At 42.0% G+C, this 24,531-nt stretch overlaps 1 protein-coding gene across 1 annotated transcript; it reads right to left on the bottom strand.

Annotated features, from left to right (window-relative positions):
* Positions 1–2,279: 2,279 nt before the first annotated feature.
* Positions 2,280–24,389, bottom strand: LOC138662635 (uncharacterized). Its single transcript, XM_069748477.1, has 6 exons — positions 24,297–24,389; positions 23,072–23,196; positions 18,914–18,999; positions 13,791–13,952; positions 7,059–7,218; positions 2,280–3,353 (listed from the first exon to the last, which is right to left on the bottom strand). Exons 1-6 carry the CDS (start codon positions 24,306–24,308, stop codon positions 2,807–2,809), a joined length of 1,092 nt encoding a protein of 363 aa, XP_069604578.1. The 5' UTR covers positions 24,309–24,389; the 3' UTR covers positions 2,280–2,806.
* Positions 24,390–24,531: the final 142 nt, after the last annotated feature.

Here is a 24,531-nt window from a genome sequence, read left to right as displayed (position 1 = left end):
CTATGTCAAATACATTCACTAGTGACAAATGAGGCTCCTCAATGATGGCTACAAGTGTCTTCGAGACTGCCTTATTTGTGCTGAAATTGCTGAAGTCACCTTTCTAAGCATTACTTAATGCAGCTGTTTCAGGGTATTCCAAAAATGTGACGTTGAATAATCTCTGGAAGCAGCAACAGAAATTATTCATCTGGGAAAGAGAACTGATAATTATTTCTTTATGGGTTGACAAAAACTTTTAAAGCATACCTGTCCATTCACATAAACCTGTAGAAAAGAAATGTCTTGGTGTAGACATCTCCCACAACTTCCAAATGCTTCCAGATACTGTACCAGTCTAAAATGTTTAGGAACTGATCCAATTCTTTTGCTTTGTAACTTACCAATCTTTTGATTTGGCAGATCATTTTAATTATCATTCTGACAGCACGTTAGGTGCTGGAACTTCCATTGCTTCTACCATTGTCCAAGGGTTTGTCTGCTGCAGACTGAAAGTCCACCACTCTGTTAGGCCTGTGTGCTATTTGACAGACAGGAGAGAGAAAGATCTGCTTCCACTTCCTGTGATCTGTCTCTGCTGCTGGAGATGGATTAGACTTGACAACAGGCAGTGGACATTAATTTAGAAAGAAGGGTCACACCTAATGTTTGCTGCTTTGGAGTGATTTTTCAGGAGTAAGACAACATAGTTTTTAAATAACGTGTCTTTCAGATTGTTTGTTTAGCATGGGACAGTGTCATTTAAATGTTTTTCTGACTTACTTGGAATTTTTTTTCATGAAAAAATGTAATTTTATCATAAATAATATTAACTTCTTAATGGGTATCATTAAAGTGAATATTCAGCAGATATATGATATCATTCCCACCTCCCATAGTTGTGGCTTAGTCTTTTTTTCCCACGTTTTTTTTCCCTCGTTTTTGTGCAGAGTTTCATCAGATTTTCATCTGAGTTTCATCAATTTTTCTTGGAGAAGAAAAAAGTTTTTCTACACTGCCTTATCTAGAGATCTATGAAAAATAGACAGCTATTGGATGCAGTCTTATTTTTTCGCGGACCCATAGACTTGCAATGCCAATTTTGATGCAAGGCTTGGATCAAAATTGGGCATGTCTCCACAATTTTGCGAAGACCATTTGGTCCTCAAAAAATCGAGGAAATGTGAACGGCCCTATTCATTATATTAGGAATATTATAGTATAAGATTTTGCAGTTGCCATCCTACACATTGCCGGATTGCTGCCATACATGGGTCATTTTATTTTAGAAAGCTTCAAGAAACTTTATTGCTATGGGATAAATAATTAATTGTAAGAGTTTATATGTGAGACAATGTTTTTCCTGGTCATGATGACATTCAGGGTTAACATCAAACTTCCACTGACTTCCACTGCAGAGAAGGTGGGACACATCTTTGGTGGAACTTGTGCAGTTGCACAGGGGCCCGGGAGATAAGGGGGCACACTTCTTCCTCCAAAAGAGGTGAAATTGTGCATTATGATGCGCTATTGGACTGCAAATGGCCCTAATATTGTTCTTGCACGGGGGGTTGTCTTCTGCCTGTGTCCAGCAGTGGTGGGATGCCATCGGGAAGGCCACTGGATCTGAATTGTAAATGCTACTATACACATTGGACTGAGTGATCTACTATATAATTGTCTAAGGGTCACTTCCGTCTTTCTGTCTGTCCTTCTGTCTGTCACGGATATTCATTGGTCGCGGCCTCTGTCTGTCATGTAATCCAAGTCGCTGATTGGTCTCGCCAGCTGCCTGTCATGGCTGCCGCGACCAATCAGAGACAGCCACAGTCTGATTAGTCCCTCCCTACTCCCCTGCACTCAGCGCCCGGCGCCCGCTCCATACTCCCTGCAGTCACCGCTCACACAGGGTTAATGCCAGCGGTAACGGACCGCGTTATGACGCGGGTAACTAACTCCGTTACTGCCGCTATTAACCCTGTGTGACCAAGTTTTTACTATTGATGCTGCCTATGCAGCATCAATAGTAAAAAGATCTAATGCTAAAAATAATTAAAAAAATAAAACATCATCATATATTCACCCTCCGGCGCCTTTCCCGCTCCTTGCTCCTCCCGTGCTAAAGACGGTATGCGACAAGGACCTTCCATGACGTCACGGTCATGTGACCGCGACGTCATCACAGGTCCTGCGCGCCTGCGCGCGAAAGGACCTGCCATGAAGTCACGGTCATGTGACCACGACGTCATCACACCCTGGGACCAGAAGCTGCTGACATAACTACAAGGGGCCCTCGGATCGAAAGGTGAGTATGTTTATTTTTCATTTTTTAACCTGTAACATACGTGGCTGGGCAGTATACTATGTAGCTGGGCAATATAGTACGTGGCTCTGTGCTGTATACTACATCGCTGTGCAATATACTACGTGGCTCTGTGCTGTATACTGCATCACTGGGCAATATAGTACGTAACTGGGCAATATACTATGTGACTGGGCAATATACTACGTGGCTCTGCTGTATACTACGTCGCTGGGCAATATACTACGTGACTGGGCAATATACTACATGGCTGGGCAATATACTACATGGCTCTGTGCTGTATACTACGTCGCTGGGCAGTATACTACGTTGCTGGGCAATATACTACGTGGCTGGGCAATATACTACGTGGCTGGGCAATATACTACGTGGCTGGGCAATATACTACGTTGCTGGGCAATATACTATGTCGCTGGGCAATATACTATGTTGCTGGGCAATATACTACGTGGACATGCATATTCTAGAATACCTGATGCGTTAGAATCGGGCCACCATCTAGTATTAAATATAGGTCTTTCTTTTTTCGAAATCCAATATATCGGACTGACTTTTACACCTTGTACCTTGCTCTTCATTTATTTCATGCTCCTTTTTACTTCGAAGAAAGAATTCGATCTTGTCCAGTCCTCTTCGTTGACTTAACAAGTTGATTCCTCTAGGTTTATCATCACTTAACTTCAAGGTGCTGACATTAAGTCCATACTCGGAGCTTTCGGTTGTCTTGCCTGGGTGATAGGATCCCAACCTGTAGCCTATATTACTTACTGGCCTCGGAATTGGATTCCCTATGTTTGAATCTTCCAGTAAAATCCTATTTCTGGTATTGTCTATTAGACACCTCCTTGTGGGCAATGGATTTAGTCCTTTGTGGTCTCCAGAAAACTGGATGGAGAGATTGGCTGTTGACAGAGCCTCTTTGCATGGAACGCGTGGCCATTTATCGGTCATTCGTTTAGAAGAATTTGGAATCAGTGGCTTTACAGGGTCAACTTTTAAAGCAATTCTTGAAATTCTTGAGTCTTTATTTTTGGGGGCTTCATTCTTGCTCCTTTAAAATATTATAAAATAGATTAGGAAAGGAAAAGTCCTGCATGATCTCTATCAGCAAACTTCGGATTAATGAATAGGACAAGCAGAACTAAGAAACCTAATATATCTTAGCACAGAAATATGCTTTCTCCACTTTTTTACCTTCGCCCCCGCCTCTTGAACCCTTCATTTACTTTGAAAAACATCTAAATCCATGTTTGTCAAAGCAGCTCCTAGCCCACTGAGGTGTCAGATTACAGCTGCCCATATAGGTCTATGGAAAGGGAGGTGTAGAGAGAAGCACAGGCACAGACAGATCATGCTGCTTTTAGTAAATGTTTTATCTCACCCCAGAGCTGGATTCACAGCTACACTGCTAAATACTGTTGTATTGTGTCCTCTATGCTGCTGCTTTAGCTTTGGAACATGTGCTACGTAGAGACAGGAGAACTGTAATGTCTCATGCTTTTGTGTGCATCTACCATTCTCTACCTGCTAACTCAGAGATAACTGGCAATTACACATAAAATGTGGGAAAACTACATATAATTGCCAAAAATATTGATATTCCTTATGTACATACATGAAAGCTCATTCTAAATAATCACTAGAAATGTCCGTTACACAAATTCTTCAAAAAAGAGAAATATGTACCAGCATCATCCAAAACTTAGGTACACCAAGATCGTACTGTATAGAGATACAGAGAAGCTTTCCAAATATCTATAAACTTATTTTCTGAGTCTTTTGTAGAATAACTGGGTGAACATTCCTTCCCCATTTTTTTCTGCATCATTTAGGATACACTATATCAGGGGTGGGCAGTTAATTTTCCTGAGGGATCAAATGAGAGACTGTGACAGTTGTGGAAGTCGAACCAATAGGCTGAAATTAATTCTACTGCATATTAATATTAACATATTAATATAAGTTGTATAACTTAATATTGAGCAGAATTAAGCATGCTGACATTCGTTAAATACCCTATGAGCCCACACAGACCCCTGTATATACAGTATGAGCCTACACACAGCACCACCTATAATGAACATGAGCTTCCTATATACAATATGAGACCCACATAGCCTCCTGCATACAATATGAGCCCTCACATAACCTCTTATATACAGTATGAGCCCTCACATAACCTCCTACATACAGTATGAGCCCTCACATAACCCCTTATATACAGTATGAGCTCCCATATAGCCTCCTATATACAGTATGGTCCCCACATAGCACCTATATATAGTATGAGCCCCCACAAGGCCTCCTATATACAGTTTGAGCCCCCACATAGCACCATATACAGTATAAGCCCTCACAAAGCCCCTATATACAGTATGACCACTCCACATAGCCTATACATAGTATGCGTCCCACATAACCTACTATATACAGTATGAGCCCTTACATAACCCGTTATATACAGTATGAGCTCCCACATAGTCTCCTAAGTACAGTATGAGCCCCCACATAGCTCCCTATATACAGTATGAGCCTCCACATAGCCCCTATACATAGTATGATCCCCTGCATAGTCTCATGTATACAGTATGAGCCCCATAGCTTCCTATATACAGTATGAGCCTCCACATAGCCACTATATATAGTATGAGCCCCCACATAGCTCCCTATATACAGTATGAGCCCCCACATAGCTTCCTATATACAGTATGAGCCTCCACATAGCCACTATATATAGTATGAGCCCCCACATAGCCTCCTATATAAAGTATGAGCCCGCACATAGCTCCCTATATACAGTATGAGCCTTACATAGCCCCAATCTATAGTATGAGCCCCAACATATCCTCCTTTATACAGGCACATATCCCATACACAGATGAAAAAAACAACAACACATACTCACCCCACTCCCATTCCCCTGCCACTTTAGTCTGGTCTTCCATGCGCTGACTCTTCACAGCTGACGCAATGTAGTGACATCATTGTGTCTGCTGTCTCAGTTGCACATTCTGATTGGTGGAAGAAGGAGCCAGTGACTCCGTCCTCCACCAATGTCTTCACCACCGTCTGTGCCCTGAGGATGCAGATCGCAGTGATATCAGGATATGGGTGGCAGTGACAGCAATGGACAAGCATCTAGCGAGAGAATAGTGCGCTCATGGGTCAGTGTTTTCAGCCATCTCGGTCTGTGGGTCAGACTGAAACAGCCGGAGGGCCGGATGTGACCCGCGGAGCACACTTTACCTAGATCTGAACTAGAGAATACGTTAATTTTTAGAACAACTTATTTAGAGTTTGTATTTCCAAAGAAACAGAATGATTGATGGCTCATTCCATCAGCAAAAAATCTTCAGCACCCTTTTCCTCATGTACAAACCATTGTACAAAAAAGCAGGGTGTGATTAATTAAAAACTAACTTTTAATATATTAATTTAAAATAGTGTACCATAAAGTAGTAATAATAAAATACATATAGGGCTCACAATATATCACATTCAAAAGGAATGCCAACTAAACCACAATACCACAGACCTCAATCTGTTGAGGGTCTTGTTGCAAAATTCCCTTAACAAATGAAAAGCATTGCACAATTTCACACCAAATACCTTTCAGTAAACAAAAAAACCCCACAAAAAATATACATTCCCCATCAGTGGCGTATCCAGAGGGGGGGCAGCCGGGGTATGTGCCCCGGGCGCAGCCGACAGGGGGGCGCCAGCAGGCCGCCTGATGATGCGGCGGTCCAAGGAGGCTCGTGTGGGACTGCACTTGTCCCGCAGCAGAGCCCCTCCACCGCAGAGAGCCGCACACCACAGCTATTGAAATCATTGGAAGGTATCATTGCATTCTACCCAGCATTGGATGTTTATATGGGGGAATGTATAGTTTTTGTGGTTTACTGAAAGGTATTTGATGTGAAATTGTGCAATTCTCTTCATTTGTTAAGGGAATTTTGCAACAAGACCCTCAACAGATTGAGGTCTGTGGTATTGTGGTTTAACTGGCATTCCTTTTGAATGTGATATATTGTGAGTTCTATATGTATTTTATTATTACTACTTAATGGTACACTATTTTAAATTATTATATTAAAAGTCAGTTTTTAATTAATTAATCACACCCTGCTTTTTTGTACAATATTTTTTGATTGATGGTCACATCTTTCCCAAAAAACTCATATACAAAACCAGACAAATATTTATTCCACCAATATTCTGGAAATGACTGGAGCTGTTCTCCATAAATAGAAGAGTACGGATATAGCAACGTAGACACAATGGACGGAACAATGCCAAGTAATACTTACAAAGCCCTGATTCTACATACTTGGACACATACTAGATTCATACACAGCAAAACCAAATAAAGTACCGTAATACATATTTACTCTCTAAGTCAATGAGAGGATCCATTACTGAGAATTTACTTAGTGCATTATATGATCTAATCAATGAAGTTTGGATAATGGCAAAATATAGACTAATAAAAAGATATAATGAATTTTCCGGTTCAAGCAAATAATTTTCCTTCTTTGTACAGTAAAATATTGTACAATTGCGCCAAGTTAATTTTTGGACAAATTTTTAGCATCAAGATCTCTGTTTACTGTAATTCCATAATTGCTCTATTGCAGATACAAATCTAACTTCATTTAATTGAGTGTATAAAAGTTATTCTAATATCAGTAGAAATGGACATTTGGAGGGAAAACTGTAGACAGCACAGAATGATACCGTAGACTCAGCAACGTACACGGTTGTGTCTGCTTCCTCTTCTTCAAAAGATGCAGTTGGGATGTAGAGATGTAACGTGCTGGACCCAAATTTTTGCACAGGGTTTAATGGCTGTAAATTGAGAAGGGACGGAGCTTGAGTTGCAACCTTGCTGTTGACTACTGTTATCTCGGGCTTACCTGTGAAGAAATGTGATAGCTATTGGTAGTAGTATTAATGGAGTGGTGCTGCGCATGCGCCAACCCCAGTGCTGGTCTTTCTTTGCCAGTCCAATAGACAATGAATAAAGTGGAGGTCGATCATCCACACCTCCCTTTCTTTCAAGATGGGACTTTAAACATTCAGATTGCCGTTCTCGGCATTATTGGGAGTCCCAACGATTGGACCCCATAGCCTTTGGATAGGGTTATTTTTTAATCCTGGGGATACCAATTTAACATGTTCCCAATTTGTTTTTCAGTTTTTGCCTTTCCAGATTTAAGTTTTTCTCTTACATGGTTTTATGTGATCTTGTTTTACGCAGGAATAAATGTATTTTTTTTTGTCATTTTTTTAACCTATTTTTTTGAGGGGGGATTTCTTTTCTTTCTTTACATTTTTTTTCTCATGTTTTGTTAAATACGTGTTTTAACATAATTTTCCTCCCAGAAGTAAAAAAAAAGATTTCCGCAGGACATACTGGTATTTTTTTTCTAAATAGTGTACATTTTCTTACTGTAACTGAGTCATGCATAGGAGCCCCAGTTACAGGGGAAACCAGCCCTAAATATTGGTACAAGTCACTGGCAGAGCTAATGTGGGTCTGCTAGAATTGAGGGGGTCTGGTGTGCTGGGCAGACACCAGTCGATCATTTGATTGCCAGGTCACCAGTAGTGCTGTTATATTAATTCCCTGCATAGTGCTCATTGAATGCTACTGTATGTAACCGGAAAAGAGAGGACAGAAGGGCTTCTACTTTCTTCTATTGGAGACAACTAGGGACTGAACATGCTCCTGCTGCGCTGCAGGAGCCGATGATTTAGTCTGCGCTATTACAAATGTATTAAGTGGGATTAAAGAGAATCAATTGCCTTTCATTTATGTCACTTGGTCATTATGAAGTTATGTATCAAACTAAGTCACATCCTTATGGGGTTAAAGGGAATCAGTTATCAGAGTTTTGCTAAGTAATCTGAGAGCAGCACGCTGTAGGTACAGAAACCCTGATTCCAGTAATTATTATTTTTATTTATATAGCACCATTAATTCCATTGTGCTGTACATGAGAAGGGGTTACATGCAAAGTTATAGATATTGTGTACAGTAAACAAATTTATGATGACAGACCAGTACAGAGGGGAGAGGACCCTGTCCTTTCAGACTTACATTCTACAGCATAATGGGGAAGAGACAGAAGGTCGAGGTGCAGCAGCTCCGGTGGTGGTGAGGCGGGAGCTCGGGTGGTGCTGAGGTGGCATAATGGTTATTGCAGGCTGTAAGCTTTCCTGAAGAGATGGGTTTTCAGGTTCCGTCTGAAGGATCCGAGGGTGGTGGATAATCAGAATGGTCGAGGCGTGGAATTCCAGAGGATGGGGGATATTCGGGGGAAATCTTGGAGGCAGTGTGGAGGGGAGTAGGAGGTCTTGGGAGGATCGAAGATTACATGAGGGAAGTTATTGGGAGATTAGTTCAGAGATATAGGGAGAGGACAGGTTGTGGATGGCTTTGTAGATCAGTGTTAGTAGTTTGAACTGGATTTGTTGGGTAATTGGTAGCCAGTGGAGAGATTTGCAGAGGGGAGAAGCAGAGGAGTAGCGAGGAGAGAGGTGGATTAGGCGGGCAGCAGAGTTGAGGACAGACTGGAGCAGTGCAAGAGAGGTAGCGGGAAGGCCACAGAGGAGGGTGCAGCAGTTATCGAGGCGGGAGATGATGAGGGCATGCACAAGAGTTTTAGTAGTGTAAGGGCTGAGGAAAGGATGGATTCTGGAAATAGTTTTGGGTTGGAGGCAACAGGAGGTGGCAAGAGTTTGGACGTGCGGTTTGAAGGACAGGGCAGAATCGAGAGTTACTCCAAGGCAGCGGATTTCAGGTGAGAGAGAGAGCGTGATGCTGTTTACCATAATAGATAGGTCGGGTAGGGGAGGTACGCGAGATGGGGGAAAGATGATGAGTTTGGTTTTGTCTACATTGAGTTTAAGAAGCGAGAGGTGAAGAAGGAGGATATGGCTGATAGAGACTCCGGGATTCTGGACAGCAGAGCGGTGACAACTGGGCCAGAGAGGTAGATCTGAGTGTCGTCCGCATATAGGTGGTACTGGAAACCATGGGACCTTATGAGTTGTCCTAGGCCAAGGGTATAGATGGAAAAAAGCAGGGTCACCAGGACAGAGCCTTGAGGGACTCCAACAGAGAGAGGGCGGGATGAGGAGGTGGTGTGGGAGTGGGAAACGCTAAATGCGCGGTCGGAGACGTATGAGGCAATCCAGGACAGGGCAAGATCTTTGATGCCAAGGGAAGAAAGAATTGTGGGAAATGCTTGGCATGTAAGATCACGTTGAGAACTACTACCTTCATCTCATCAGACGGGAAACAGAAATTTGACATCAGACATCATATCACCTGTGCGACGACACAGGTGATATATTATGCCACGTGTGGGTGTCAGAAGATATATATAGGTCTGACGTCTCGACAATTGAGAATACGCACACGTGAGCACGTGCGTGATATATTGGCCTCTGCTTCAGCTATAGATGTGACCCAGCTTAAAACTATACCTAAGCATTTTCACACATTCCATCAGAGTGATCCCAAATCCTTTATGGTCAGGGGTATTCAGCATATTCAACTTGGGATCCGTGGTGGGGACATCAAACGGACACTTGCCCAGAAGGAATGTCGGTGGATTACCGTTCTGGGTACAATGTCCCCCCACGGTCTTAATGAATCCCATGGATTCGCTTCATTCCTCTGACCATTCTCGGTATTGCGATATCTTATCTTGTAGCTTGCACCTGCGCTTGCCTCGTGTGTCTTCATTTCACTGTCCGCTGCTGTTTGCTTTTTTACGTTTTGGTTTTTGTTCTTCTGTCTTATTGATTTTAATGGATGTTTTATCTCATTCTCTTAGCTTGTTGCTTTATCGCAACATGTTGACTTCAATACTTACGCCTAATCCGTTGAAGATGAGCCCCCCTATCCGGCTCTTGATGTCGTGTGCCTTATATTTGAACTAATGAAGCTCGTGAAAAATGTTTAAATCAGCAGATATTGAGGAGATGTGGGACTTCGGCATAGATTCAGTGCTGCACAGCTATCCATATATATCTTTATGTCATTTGTCATTGTTTATCTGATCCATAATTCATATGCTAATATATATATTTTTTGTTATTAGTATGTTTCTTTTATATAACATTATGTGGTTAATTGTAATATCTATGATCATGTTTTTTGTTGTTGTTTGACATATGGTTATATTGTTAGTTTGTTAAACTCCCTGTCTCGGCATGGCACGCGGTGGGGGCCTGGCGCCGGCCTCCCTGGTGTGACCAGCCGCTTCTAGGGCAGTTTTCGGGCAATTGACCTAATGTAGGCTGTGCTTACTATATAATAATGTTATACATATGTTTGTGCATGTATCAATATGCTGACACTCTTATGCTGATCATGGTTACTTATATCCTACATTTTCTGCTTTAATCTTGTTATGCATACATATGTACTCCGTGATGTTGCGAGTGTACATTAGTCTGCATATCTCTCCGTATGCCGGCGTGCGATCACTCCCCCTGTACAGCCACCCCGCCTGCTAGGTTTGTGGGCGGTTCTTGGCGCCGTCCGTCCTATGAGCTTGTGTGGTGGTGTGTCTGTCAGTGGGGGCGTGTTTATCCGCCGTCTTTATTTGGTGAATCCGCACTTAGAGTGTGGGACCTGTGCTGGCGTTGTATATGCGCCGCCTTACTTTGGCGGCGCATGCGCTGTGTAGTTGGGCATTGCTCGGCCACAGATGTCTGGGCGGTCCCCTTCCACTGCCGTCAATATAGGCGTTGAGCGGATGTCGTCATTTGTTGCGTCGTGTGATCTGGCCACAGTTATACGGAGATAATCGGCACAGCTGTTCAGTTTTGTGTAATAATGCCGGCACCTTATTCTAAGTGGTGGAGGTCGCACCATGTGACCACACATACCGGATATATAGGGAGGGTCTCTTTACCTTCAAAAACCACGCCCCCTGAGGAAGGTGTACCCGCACCGAAACGTGCGTTGGGGACTTAGGATCGGGTTGGCCTGCCTTTTTCTACATGGGTAACTATTAACCATTATGTTTCTATCACTGTGGTCCGCTTTAGGGATTTTTATTACTCTTTGTAGACCGGCTTCTTGCACTGTGGGCTGTTTGTGAGTGGGTGTGATCTAGACTTATGGAGGCCACATGTTTTTGTGTTGCTCTGTGATTACAACACATTCGTATACAAACCCCTCTCCATACATACCCTCCTTTTACGTTTAATTTATGATCTAGCCTGTCTTATGCATGCATTGCAGTATATCCCCTGTATTTACAACATTTAGTACCACAGTGATGGATGTTATTTTATTTAGTATGTTAGACCCTGTGTAGAAATTTAGGTTTGACCTACCGATCGTTATTTTAGGAATTTTGCTTTACACCTGTTGTTAGTATTGTCATGTCATATATTGATTGCTCACTTGAACTGTAGATAATATCTATAACAGTTCTGTTCTTTTGTTTTTATATTTAATAAAGTTTTTCTACATTTGATAAATCTTGGCATTTTCTCTTGACTCATTGTCCTCCTGGTATATTGGAAGAAAGAATCTGTAGCAGTAGGCAGTGGTCGACTGTGTCGAAGGCAGAGTACAGGTCGAGAAGGAGGAGGATGGAGAACTGTTTGTTAGCTTTGGCTGTGGGTAAGTCATTACTAATTTTGGTCAGGGCAGTTTCGGTGGAGTGGTTGGGACGGAAGCCAGATTGGAGGTTTTCAAGGAGCGAGTTAGATGAGAGGTGGGAGGAAAGTTGAGCATGGACATGCTGCTCACGGAGTTTGGAAGCAAATGGGAGCAGTGATATGGGGCGATAGCTGGGCATAGAATTGGGTCAAGGTTAGCTTTTTTGAGGATGGGTGTGATGGTGGCATGTTTGAAGGCAGAGGGGAAAGTACCAGAATAGAGCGATAGGTTAAAGAGATGGGTTAGGGATGGAAGGAGCATGTTAGTGAGGTTGGGGAGCAGGTGGGGTAGGATGGGTCGAGTGCACAGGTGGTGAGGTGTAATTTGGAAAGGAGGTGAGTGAGCTCTCTGATGTTGGAGGGGAAGGTTATTAGGGAAGGGAAGAAGTCTGGTAGGAAGGGCAGAAGACTGGTATATGGAGTGGTTCGGGTGGTGGAACAGTAAAGGTTTGCCTTGTTTGGTCGATCTGTTTTTTGTTGTAGGATAATGAAGATACAAGGTTTGTGAAATAGGTCTGTTTAGCAGAGGTGAGGGCTAATTTGAAAGCAAGTGTAGCTTGTTGGAAGGCTGTGAAGTCGTCTGGCAGGCGTGTTTTCTTCCAACGCCGCTCTGTGACCCTGGATGCTTGTCGAAGTATTTTGGTGAGATTGTTATGCCAGGGTTGCCTATTGATTTGTCGCACTTTGTCATGTATGAGAGGGACGACTGAGTGTAGCATTACAGCAAGCGGTGGCGTTGTCCGTGTTGTGAAGTGAAGATATGGAGGACAGAGGTAGAAGAGAGTCTGAGAGTCTGTGAATGTCTAGATGTGCGAGGTTTCTGCAAGGATGTGCTAGTGGCTGGACATGGGGGGGCGGGAGAGGAGGACAAGGATGAGAAGGTGAGTAGATGGTGGTCAGATAGGGGGAAGGAGAGGTTGTGAGATTAGATAGGGAACAGAGACTGGTGAAGATGAGGTCTAGTGTATGTCCTTCTGTGTGGCTGTGGAGTACCACTGAGTAAGTCCAAAGGATGAGGTAAGGGACAGTAGTTTGGAGGCCGCTGGCTGGCAGGTGCCAGTAGGGATAGTAAAGTCACCCATGATGATGGTGGGGATGTCAGCAGATAGAAAGTGAAGAAGCCAGGTGGAGAATTTGGTCAATGAAGGCAATAGCTGAGCCCGGTGGTCGGTATATGACAGCCATTTGGAGATTAGAAGGAGAGTAGATGCGGACAAAGTGAACCTCTAAGGAAGGGAGGATAAGGGAGGGTGGGGGTTAGATAGGACTGAAGGAGCAGTTTTTGGAAAGAAGGAAACCCACTCCTCCACCAAGTCTGTTGCCAGAGTGAGGAGTGTGGGTAAATTGGAGGCCACCGTAGCTCAGTGCTGCAGGGGAGGCCGTGTCATCGGGCATCAGCCAGGTCCCAGTGAGGGCCAGGAAGGAAAGGTTGCAGGAAGTAAAGAGATTGTGGATCACATGGAGCTTGTTGCAGATGGAGCGGGCATTCCAAAGTGCACCAGAGAGAGGAAGCAGGGGGTGGGGGTCAGTGGCATAGATTTAAGTGTGAGGGATTGCGATAGTTTCTCTTAGGCTATGGTCACACTAGCAGTATTTGGTTAGTATTTTCCATCAGTATTTGTAAGCCAAACCCAGGAGTGGAACAAATAGAGGAAAAGTATAACAGAAACATATGCACCACTTCTGGATTTATCACCCTCTCCTGGTTTTGGCTTACAAATACTGATGTAAAATACTGACCAAATACTGCTAGTGTGACGGCAGCCTTAGTGTGAGAAGTAAGAAAATCACAGCCCACCTGTTGTGAAATGCGGAACAGCTGCGTTGTATGAAGGACAGAATTCCCCAATCTCATTTTTTCCTACATCAATCTTTTGGCGAATACTGAACTGAGATGCAGAAGAAACTCTCTCTTCATTCTTGGATTTCTCTTTCAGGCTAAAGGTAGCACCTTCTACTGCTAAAATGTAAGGCCGAAAAAGACAAGTGTCAGAAACAAAGACATTGCAGCAAGAATCTATTTATCTAAATAAACAATAGGACAATATTTTCTCCAAAATATATCAGCTTGATTGTAATCTTTATATATGGTAACTTCAATGAAATAATATAGAATAGTGTATGAACTAAATATATATCAACAATAATAACCATATTAGATCTGTCATCACAACCAATTTTTGGTTTAATTATTCAAATGAATCTAAAATGAAGAATGAAGCAATAAAGAGTAGCAATATCTGTACAGTCCTGTGCAGCCTGATCCTTCTTTTATGAAATATGATTGCGTTACATGTTGACTTGCTGACGTCTATAGGTGCCATACCTTTAATGGTATTCCCACTTTCCAGACGCACTGCATCCTGTACAGTTTCAGCATTCAGTTCTATATTCTCCTAGGGCAATCCGTATATCTGAAGAAGGTCTACACTGAGGCCAAAATGTCATATACAGAGGGGAAAAGAAGTATTTGATACTCTGCCGATTTTGCAAGTTTTACCATCTACAAAGAATGGAGAGATCTGTAATTTTTATCCTACTATGAGAGACAGAATCTAAAAAAAAATACAGAAAATCACGTTGTATGATTTTTACATAATTAAATTACATTTTATTGCATGAAATAAGTATTTGATCACCGACCAACCAGCAAGAATTCTGTCTCTCACTGACCTGTTAGTTTTTCTTTAAGAAGCCTCCTACTCTGCACTCATTACCTGGATTAATTGCACCTGTTTGAACACCTGTCCAAACACTCATTTCCACTCCAACCTTTCCACCACGGCCAAGACCGAAGAGCTGTCTTTGGACACCAGGGACAAAATTGTAGATCAGCGCAAGGCTGGTATGGGCTACAAAGGGGACAGGACGACTGTACCTTATTGAAGGGAGGATGGATGCGGTCATGTATCGCAAGATTTTTGCCAACAACCTCCTTCCCTCGGTAAGAACAGTGAAGATGGGTTGTGGCTGGGTCTTCCAGCATGACAATTACCCAAAACACAGCCAGGGCAACTAAGGAGTGGCTCCATAAGAAGCATCTCAAGGTCCTGGAGTGGCCTAGCCAGTCTCCAGACCTGAACCCAATAGAAAATCTTTGGAGGGAGCTGAAACTCAATGTTGCCCAGTGACAGCCCTGAAACCTGAAAGATCTGGAGAAGATCTGTTTGGAGGAGGGGGCCAAAATCCCTGCTGCAGTGTGTGCAAACTAGGTCAGGAACTACAGGAAACGTCTGACCTCTGTAATTGCAAACAAAGGTTTCTGTACCAAATATTAAATTCTGTTTTTCTATTGTATCAAATACTTATTTCATGTAATAAAATGCAAATTAATTATGTAAAAATCATACAATGTGATTTTCTAGATTTTTTTAAAGATTCTGTCTCCTACAATACTTATTTTCGCCACTGTATGTTCACTGTGGATTGCAAATAAATTAACTTTTTCTACATCAATTGAATTAAGTCATTCATAGATATTGTTCGGCTAAAACGTCAAAACATTTTCGCAAAGATTTTAGACGTATATAAAATCACTCCGGAAGGAGAGTACAGTTGAATAAAAATGTAGAAAATTTTAATAAAGATGCAATTCACAGAAACAGTTGGAAGCCCCAAATCCCAACCACAATGGTGAACTCAAAGGAAAAACAGGAGAACACATAAGATAAACTTAAAAAGGCATTAATTAAATAATAAAAAAAAAATATTGTCTCAAAGTTTTGTTGCTCTAATTTAGATGCATTGGAGCAAAAAAAAAAGGTGAACATAGTCTTTAAAGTTGTTGTCTTATCAGGGACACTATAAATGTGCCCCTGTTCCCAACATCGCCCCTGGAAGGTGCAGGTGAATTGCAGGGTTATGTGGTGGCTATTCACATACTATATTTGGATGGCTCAAATCTGCCAGAACAGGAGCCACTTTAATAATGAAGGGTTACCGTAATGAGAGACTCTCAGCTATGATAATATGGGGCTGTCTTTATGAGACAACAGCTGTAAGGCATTGTGCACATGGCTGTATTATGGCGCTGCACATTGTGGGGGTTCACACTCATTGGTGGCCGCTGGATACACACAGGCACAAGTTTTAGTGTCAAACAGGTTAAAGTTTATTTTCTGGCATAAACTTTCAAAAATAATGTAAACAACTTTTCTTCAGCCAAAACATTCACAAAAACACAATCCTTTCTCAGGGTAGGCACTATGAAGTAGCACTGTTTCATCCATAGAACAGTATAAGCAAAGCTTATCTGCAGGAACAGTCTGTCCACCATTACTGGTGTTTTCCTCTCCAACACTACAGACCACACCTGGGCCAACACAACTGCCTTACATAGAACCTGCAAGCCCTAAACTGCAATATACAGGAGCAACCTTGCCCACCCAAGCTCTTTTGGCCACTCCTAAATCCAGGACCCAAAATTCTGTCCATTAAAATTCCTCTTAATAACTCATTGTTACCGGAGAACTCTTTTCCGTGACATACATCACAGATGCTAGGCATCTCAGTGACACATATCTTCCATCCAGGACTTTACTTCCCGCTTCCCTGTAACAGCCTCTAGGTTTATGGTCCTTCACTGTTATTTTGTAAGCCTATGGAGACATATGGATGTTTTTTTGTATTGTTAATTATTGCATGCTCCATCAGATGCACATCTCACTAAGCAGTGCCAGATGGAAGCACCATACAGTGGCACACAGAAGAGCTCTGCAATCCAACGCAGAGCTGTCATAACTCATTTTTGGAGTCCTGACATTTCTGGTTCTGCTTAAATTTAAACATGGTTTTTGCTTTCAGGCCAGCAAGGGTTAATGTCAGTTTCCTTGCCGACAGCTGTTGTGTTGCTGGTCAGCTGATGTGGGTGGTGATCACTCCCACCATCCTTTAAATAGTCACATGATGAATCAGCTGACTGTTGGTAATAGAGTTTTTCTATGAAGACCAGCCAAGGAGTGTGAAGCTCCCTGGTGCCAGTGGTTTATCTGCTATGTTGGTAGAGTTTGGCTTCCTGAGTCAGTGTCTTCTGCTGTGTGGAACAGTGGTGGCAGGAGCTAAGTTTCTTGTTCCCATTTTCTTGTCTTTCTAGTGCTTGTCACTACCCCCTGTGTTTATACCATCTCCAGAGGTGAGGCTAGCGTCCTTGCCGGACAGTGCACTAGCCAGGGTATAGTGAGGTGATAGCTAGGGACTAGGCATATGACTGCTGTAGAGGGAAGGACCCGCATAGGGCATTAGGGGAGCTCAGGGATAGGCTCAGGCTGTGTTAGGAGGTGCCGCATCTCTCGTTCCCTACTGTTAGAGCCTTCCTCTCATTTCTCCCATCCCGTTGTTGTTGTTTGTTGTTTGTTGTGTCACCCACTGGACTTATTTATGTAACACATGACAAGAGCCACATGCAAAGGACTGTATATGTAATGCTCATTTTGGGCACATACTACTAAATAGCAGTGATACTGCTCACTAATGGTTAAATATTAACTAAAAACTGCTAGTAAAGTGAGGGAGGTTCTCACTTAGTAATAAGAGATAGAAGAATAAAAAAATTAAAAATGTAAGTGCCCTGTGAGCCTTCTGGGATGGGTGCTTTCCTGACTGCGGGAGATTTGCCACTCAAAAGGTTTTAAAGGATAACCACAATTACTTTTAGAGGGAAGTAAATGTTTTTTTTGTTGGATAAAAATGCTTGGTCTCTGTTTCTGGGCTCCTATCCCAAATCTGAACATAAGAGAAAGATGTTTCCATCAGACACTGTGAGAAAATGTTAGCGGCTCAAACAGAAGGTTTAAGAAAGGGAACATTAAATTAATCTCTTGGTTACCCAAGAGGACTGCTGTGCACGGAGAAAACATACAGAAATGTAATAGATCATGACAGTAGTCGGTGATTGGATGCTCGGGGATGTTTGCTGGGTCGTCATCTGTCTTTAATAGTTCCATTCATGACTGTCTTAGTGGTAAGCCACAGGGTCCATTTACTAGAGCAGCAGCTAATGTACTAAACCATTAGTTAGAACAGCACAACTGACATAAGGATTAGGTAATAAGCCCTATATAAAAAATAACATTACAGTAACATAAATTATAATATAGCTTAAAGCTTATTTATTCAGGTGCATTATACTTGAAAATGGTGAGCTCATGACACTGAAGGTTTCAGTTCACCCACAAAGTTCTATTCAGAGGTCTTTTTTGGTGAAGATGCCAGATAAGCATGGGTGGGTCACATTGACCTGAACCTCTGTGTCTGGGCAACTTGTACCTAAAATGCAGAGGAGAAAATATGAGTCTCCTTTTTGTTTCGTTTGATGAGTTTGGTGGCCAGTGGCATGCAAAGAGTCCATCCATAAATCAACATAAGCAATTAGATTTTTAAGCGCCCTCACATCGGGCGGCAGAAAGGAAATAATTCTCTGATTCACTACAGTAAGTGCACAAGGCTTATGGTAGCCCAGCTCTGTAATAAAGGGATAACAAATATATGCTTTACTATTTAAGTTTATGGCCCTGTACTGTTATTTCGCAGGCCTTTGGAAACATATGGATGTTTTTTTTTCTTGTGAATTGTTGCATGCTTCATCACATGCAGATCTGAGTAAGCAGTGTTAGGTGGAGGCACCATACTGTGACACACAGGAGCTCCATGTGCTGCCATCCAACACAGAGCCACATGGAGAAGACTGTATATGTAATGCTCATTTCATAATCCCATAGGTCCTGGGCTATCACTTCCCTGGTGCTTGCTGGTCTCTGTATCCTACTTTCAATTAATTATTTTTGAACACATATTTGTTACCACTATTTTGCCAGTGACTAACATAGATACAGAGTCCAAAGGAGGCTCTGGAAAATGGCAGCACTAGAGGGGTGGCGGAACAGTAAGTTGGAGCTATTCCTGGAATATGTAGTATCCATCTACCTGCAAAGTCCATGTTTTTTTCACTTTTGAAGACATCTGTTGGCCTCCTTAACTTGATGGCTGAACATTTTTGTAGTTGAACATCCCTTCAAGAAATTAAAATGTATGAGAGGCAAAGTTTACAGATTGCACTAAAGGGTGGCAAATACATAAATTTTACACACACAAACCTGAAACAAATCTAAAAAATTCTGTACACATTAGAATATTTAGTCTGGATCCCGAAGGACTGGTATAAGATTTCCAGAAATCTAAAGTTGGCCATAAACACCAAATTAAAGTCGTCATAGTTCGATGAGTTTGATGCGAACAGCTGACCATCAAATGTGTACAGGTCCCTCCCAAACATCTATTCTATGGTAGATGTCCACCTCCAGAACACTCTTTTTCTTGTTAATTTGGCTTTCTTTCATTTTCTGTTGTTCAGTCTTAGATGACTTCCCTGTCTTTCAGAAACTAAAACCTACATATTGCATGTAGATGAAGATTTCTTCCCTTTAGGTCGGGATCACACATACGCGAGATACAGCCGAGTCTCGCAGGTGAAAACCCAGCTCTGGCGCCGGCACTCCGGAGCGGAGCGTGTAGCCGCATAGCAATACATGGAGCTGCATGCTCCGCTCCGAAGTGCCGGCGCCAGAGCTGGGTTTTCCCCTGCGAGACTTGGCTGTATCTCATGTATGTGTGATCTCGGCCTTATAAAGACATACAATCATATTGCAAAAACTATGCAACATTTATTGACCAAAGCAATAAACTTGTTCAATTGAATATCAAAGGGGTTGTCCACTACTTGGACAACCCCTTCTCAATTGCTATATTACTCCGTATAAATTAGAAACAGCTTATCCTCACCTCCGGTGACAGTGCCGTTCCCTCACCCAGCACTCAAGTGAAAGAAAACAGCCTTTTCCTGGCAAAAACGAATAACTACAAATATAGTACTTTCACTGGGTAAGAAAAGATATAGTACAGTCTCACCCCAGCAGCAATACCGGCAAGTTACTCGTACGGGTGAGGACCCTTGACGCGGGTTGCGAGCTTCCATATCTTGGCCAAAATATCGACCAATACCTCATATATATTATATATACAGTGGGGCAAAAAAGTATTTAGTCAGTCAGCAATAGTGCAAGTTCCACCACTTAAAAAGATGAGAGGCGTCTGTAATTTACATCATAGGTAGACCTCAACTATGGGAGACAAACTGAGAAAAAAAAATCCAGAAAATCACATTGTCTGTTTTGTTAACATTTTATTTGCATATTATGGTGGAAAATAAGTATTTGGTCAGAAACAAAATTTCATCTCAATACTTTGTAATATATCCTTTGTTGGCAATGACAGAGGTCAAACGTTTTCTGTAAGTCTTCACAAGGTTGCCACACACTGTTGTTGGTATGTTGGCCCATTCCTCCATGCAGATCTCCTCTAGAGCAGTGATGTTTTTGGCTTTTCGCTTGGCAACACGGACTTTCAACTCCCTCCAAAGGTTTTCTATAGGGTTGAGATCTGGAGACTGGCTAGGCCACTCCAGGACCTTGAAATGCTTCTTACGAAGCCACTCCTTCGTTGCCCTGGCGGTGTGCTTTGGATCATTGTCATGTTGAAAGACCCAGCCATGTTTCATCTTCAATGCCCTTGCTGATGGAAGGAGGTTTGCACTCAAAATCTCACGATACATGGCCCCATTAATTCTTTCATGTACTCGGATCAGTCGTCCTGACCCCTTTGCAGAGAAACAGCGCCAAAGCATGATGTTTCCACCACCATGCTTTACAGTAGGTATGGTGTTTGATGGATGCAACTCAGTATTCTTTTTCCTCCAAACACAACAAGTTGTGCTTCTACCAAACAGTTCCAGTTTGGTTTCATCAGACCATAGGACATTCTCCCAAAACTCCTCTGGATCATCCAAATGCTCTCTAGCAAACTTCAGACAGGCCCAGACATGTACTGGCTTAAGCAGTGGGACACGTCTGGCACTGCAGGATCTGAGTCCATGGTGGCGTAGTGTGTTACTTATGGTAGGCCTTGTTACATTGGTCCCAGCTCTCTGCAGTTCATTCACTAGGTCCCCCCGCATGGTTCTGGGATTTTTGCTCACTGTTCTTGTGATCATTCTGACCCCACGGGGTGGGATTTTGCGTGGAGCCCCAGGTCGAGGGAGATTATCAGTGGTCTTGTATGTCTTCCATTTTCTAATTATTGCTCCCACTGTTGATTTCTTCACTCCAAGCTGGTTGGCTATTGCAGATTCAGTCTTCCCAGCCTGGTGCAGGGCTACAATTTTGTTTCTGGTGTCCTTTGACAGCTCTTTGGTCTTCACCATAGTGGAGTTTGGAGTCAGACTGTTTGAGGGTGTGCACAGGTGTCTTTTTATACTGATAACAAGTTTAAACAGGTGCCATTACTACAGGTAATGAGTGGAGGAAAGAGGAGACTCTTAAAGAAGAAGTTACAGGTCTGTGAGAGCCAGAAATCTTGATTGTTTGTTTCTGACCAAATACTTATTTTCCACCATAATATGCAAAAAAAAGATACAAAAACAGACAATGTGATTTTCTGGATTTTTTTTTCTCAGTTTGTCTCCCATAGTTGAGGTCTACCTATGATGTAAATTACAGACGCCTCTCATCTTTTTAAGTGGTGGAACTTGCACTATTGCTGACTGACTAAATACTTTTTTGCCCCACTGTATATATTTGATATTATATATAATTTTTGCATATTATTTATATTCGGGGTGCAGCCAGGCCCATTAAAGTTGGCCTTGTAAACTGGGGTGTCTGTTCTCATGAGGTGCACTTATGTACTGCTGGGCAGCCCACCTAACCTAAAAGTATGGGTGTCACTAATATGCTGTAGGTCAGAAACTGTGCTCTAAGGCCAGTTTCACATTAGCGTTTTGAGGAGCTGCGGAGGGCTCTGGACTTCCTCCGTGAAGCCCCGCCCTCGCCTGCACCTCCACCGCTAGCTCTGCCTACTTCTGCATGCGGCCTGCGTACCTATCTTTAACATTAGGTACGCAGGTCGTGCCGTTATATGCGGATGCTTCCGCATGCGTCATTTTGACAATGTGGCGACCAGCGTAGGATGCAGCTTGTAGCAATTTTTTTCTTTACCACATCATCAAAACGATGCATGCGGAAGCATCCGCATACAGCGGAACGACCTTCGTACCTAATGTTAAAGATAGGTACGCAGGCCGCATGCAGAAGTAGGCAGAGCTATCGGCGGAGGTGCGGCAGAGGGCGGGGCTTCACGGAGGAAGTCCGCAGCCCTCCGCAGCTCCTCAAAACGCTAGTGTGAAACTAGCCTAACAGTGTGTGACCAGCGCCCTACACAGCCTTTTTTTTGTGTGCAATTTTAATACTAAGCAATCAATCACCCCCTCCATGAACTGGTAGGTTGTGAGTAGTTGTCTCATCAGAATTTTTCACCAGTGTTGCCGCCATCTTTATTACATGGGTTCACTGCATCACGATAATATCAATTAGGCATGAATGGGTTGTTTTCTGGCATGTCTCCCTTGACACAAGAGGCATCTTGGTATTTATTATCTTAAAGGGAATTTTTTGGTAATTTATTGGTGAGATATACATGTGTATTTAATAATAAAAAATTGCAATATTTTTAAATTATTCTCTTTGTAAGTGGTTATCTTTGCATGTGCTGGCTGTGAATTGCCTCTAGTTCATAATAATTTATTTGATTCAGTGTGTTTATGATACCACAGTACTTGGACTTTGTTTTTTTTTATGTTTGCATCATGATAATGCATAGTTCTGAGACCTGGTCGGGTAAGTACTGCTGCCCTTTTTTTTTTGCCATGTTAATGAACAATTACACTTTAGAGACACCTGAGCCACTTCAGCTGCGTTTTGTAGGACCTGCAGAGCCCAGACTGGAGATATGGGAGCGACCATTCCCACTTAACTCTTCTAGTCACTCCTAAATCCTGGACCTAAAATCCTGCATCAATTAAAACCTACAGTTGATGGAGCCTTCAATTCTGGGACTTACATAATCGAGGCAAGACGCCACGGTGACACATATGTGCCATCCAAGTCTTTCCTACAGAGGTCATAAATTCTTGATAATAAAGCTCAAAATCATTGGTAACACAATGAAGAAGAAGATGTTCACATTTTATACCTTATTTTCTCTTTAATAGGGCTTAAGTGACTAGGGTTGCGAGTCGATCCATTATTGTCTGACTTGCCAATCCAGAATATTTTTCCTTTCCCTAGGTTGCATCTGGGATACTCGTTCCACAACTTCTATTTGTTTTACAAAGACAAATACAATGTAAATTATATGATATCATACATTTATCAACTTAGTCTATGTGTAACAAGATATTATAGTATGTAGTCTGTCCAGCGGAAAGTTTTTGGGATGGTCCTGGGAAAATCAGGACCAAGGAAAGTCATATTGTTGATAGATGGAAATTATCTTTTACATTGTAGCTGATTCATTGAAACTCGATAAAAAAAATAGCTGTCAACATCTGTAAAGCATTTCCAGGCCGCAGGGCTTCATCAAGATTCGTGGAAGCCCTGGACAAATATTGTATAGGGGAAAGTCTTTCGTTTTTTTTAGGAAGAAAGGATTGATAGTCAAAAACAAGCTTCAGACCATAAAATATTAAAAACATATAGACAAAAACAGCCCTGGATAGAAAATTTTACATTTTTGTAATCGATTTCTTGCAAGAAATTCATCTTTTAGATCGGATTGGAGCACAGTTGCGGGTTCCTTATCGGTTTGCGCTTTGCCCTGTTACTTGAACCCTTCGCCCCGCAGCCTATTTTCATTTTTAAATTTGTCTTTTTTTCTTCCCTTTCTTCCAAGACCCATAACTTTTTATTTTCCCATCAATATAACTATAGGAGGGATTGTTTTTTTGCAGGAAAATTTCTATTTTTTTAAATAAAAAGTAAATTTTAACATACAATGTACTGTGAAAAAACAAGGCAAAAATTCCAAGTGGGATGAAATGTTTAGAAAAATGCAATTCACCATTTTTTTATGTTTTTTTTTTTTTTTTCAACTGAGTTCATTATATGGTAAAAATGACTTTGAAACATGATTCTTCATGCCAGTACGATTACGGAGTTATCAATCTTTCATAGGTCTTTTTAAGTTAAAAGCAAAAATCAGAAATGATGTTGTGTGTACATACCCTAAGGGTATGTTTATATACTGAGTTATTTGCTGAGTTTTTGGAGTGAAAACTTTCCAAAATCCTCTTCAAAAACATAGAATTTCTGCTCAGAAAACATTGCAAAATGACTCGGTGTGAACACATCCCAACTTTGATCAAGAAACTTCACTAAATACTTCTTCACTAAAGTTTTCTTTATAAAAAGTAGCTTACCTGCTCCTGCATGATATCTGCTACTAAGACCTCCTTACCGAGATAACAAATATCAGATGAATGTGATTTCCAGCCTCAGGTATGTATGAACCTTCGCTTTCTGCATAGCTTTGCTCTCAGTGTCTGGAGAGTTGGGTTCTGTGTTACGCTTGTTGTCACAGAGACAAGCCTGTTGGGCCTGCGCCCCATAGGTACTGTACGGCGGAAACCTGGTGGGAATTATCACAAAGACTAA

This window comes from Ranitomeya imitator, chromosome 2 (genome assembly GCF_032444005.1).
Source record: "Ranitomeya imitator isolate aRanImi1 chromosome 2, aRanImi1.pri, whole genome shotgun sequence".
NCBI lineage: Eukaryota > Metazoa > Chordata > Amphibia > Anura > Dendrobatidae > Ranitomeya > Ranitomeya imitator.
The sequence above is the reverse complement of the archived record's forward strand: the minus strand, read 5'-3'. Positions and strand labels throughout refer to the sequence as shown.

Bases quoted from the DNA above. Each gene is read 5' to 3' on its own strand.
- LOC138662635 (XM_069748477.1), bottom strand. The intron at 13,953-18,913 runs GTAGATGGATAC...CTTACATTTTAG, and splicing joins AAAAAACATGGACTTTGCAG to CAGTAGAAGGTGCTACCTTT. The intron at 7,219-13,790 runs GTGGGCTGTGAT...ATTTCTTCACAG, and splicing joins TGTTCCGCATTTCACAACAG to GTAAGCCCGAGATAACAGTA.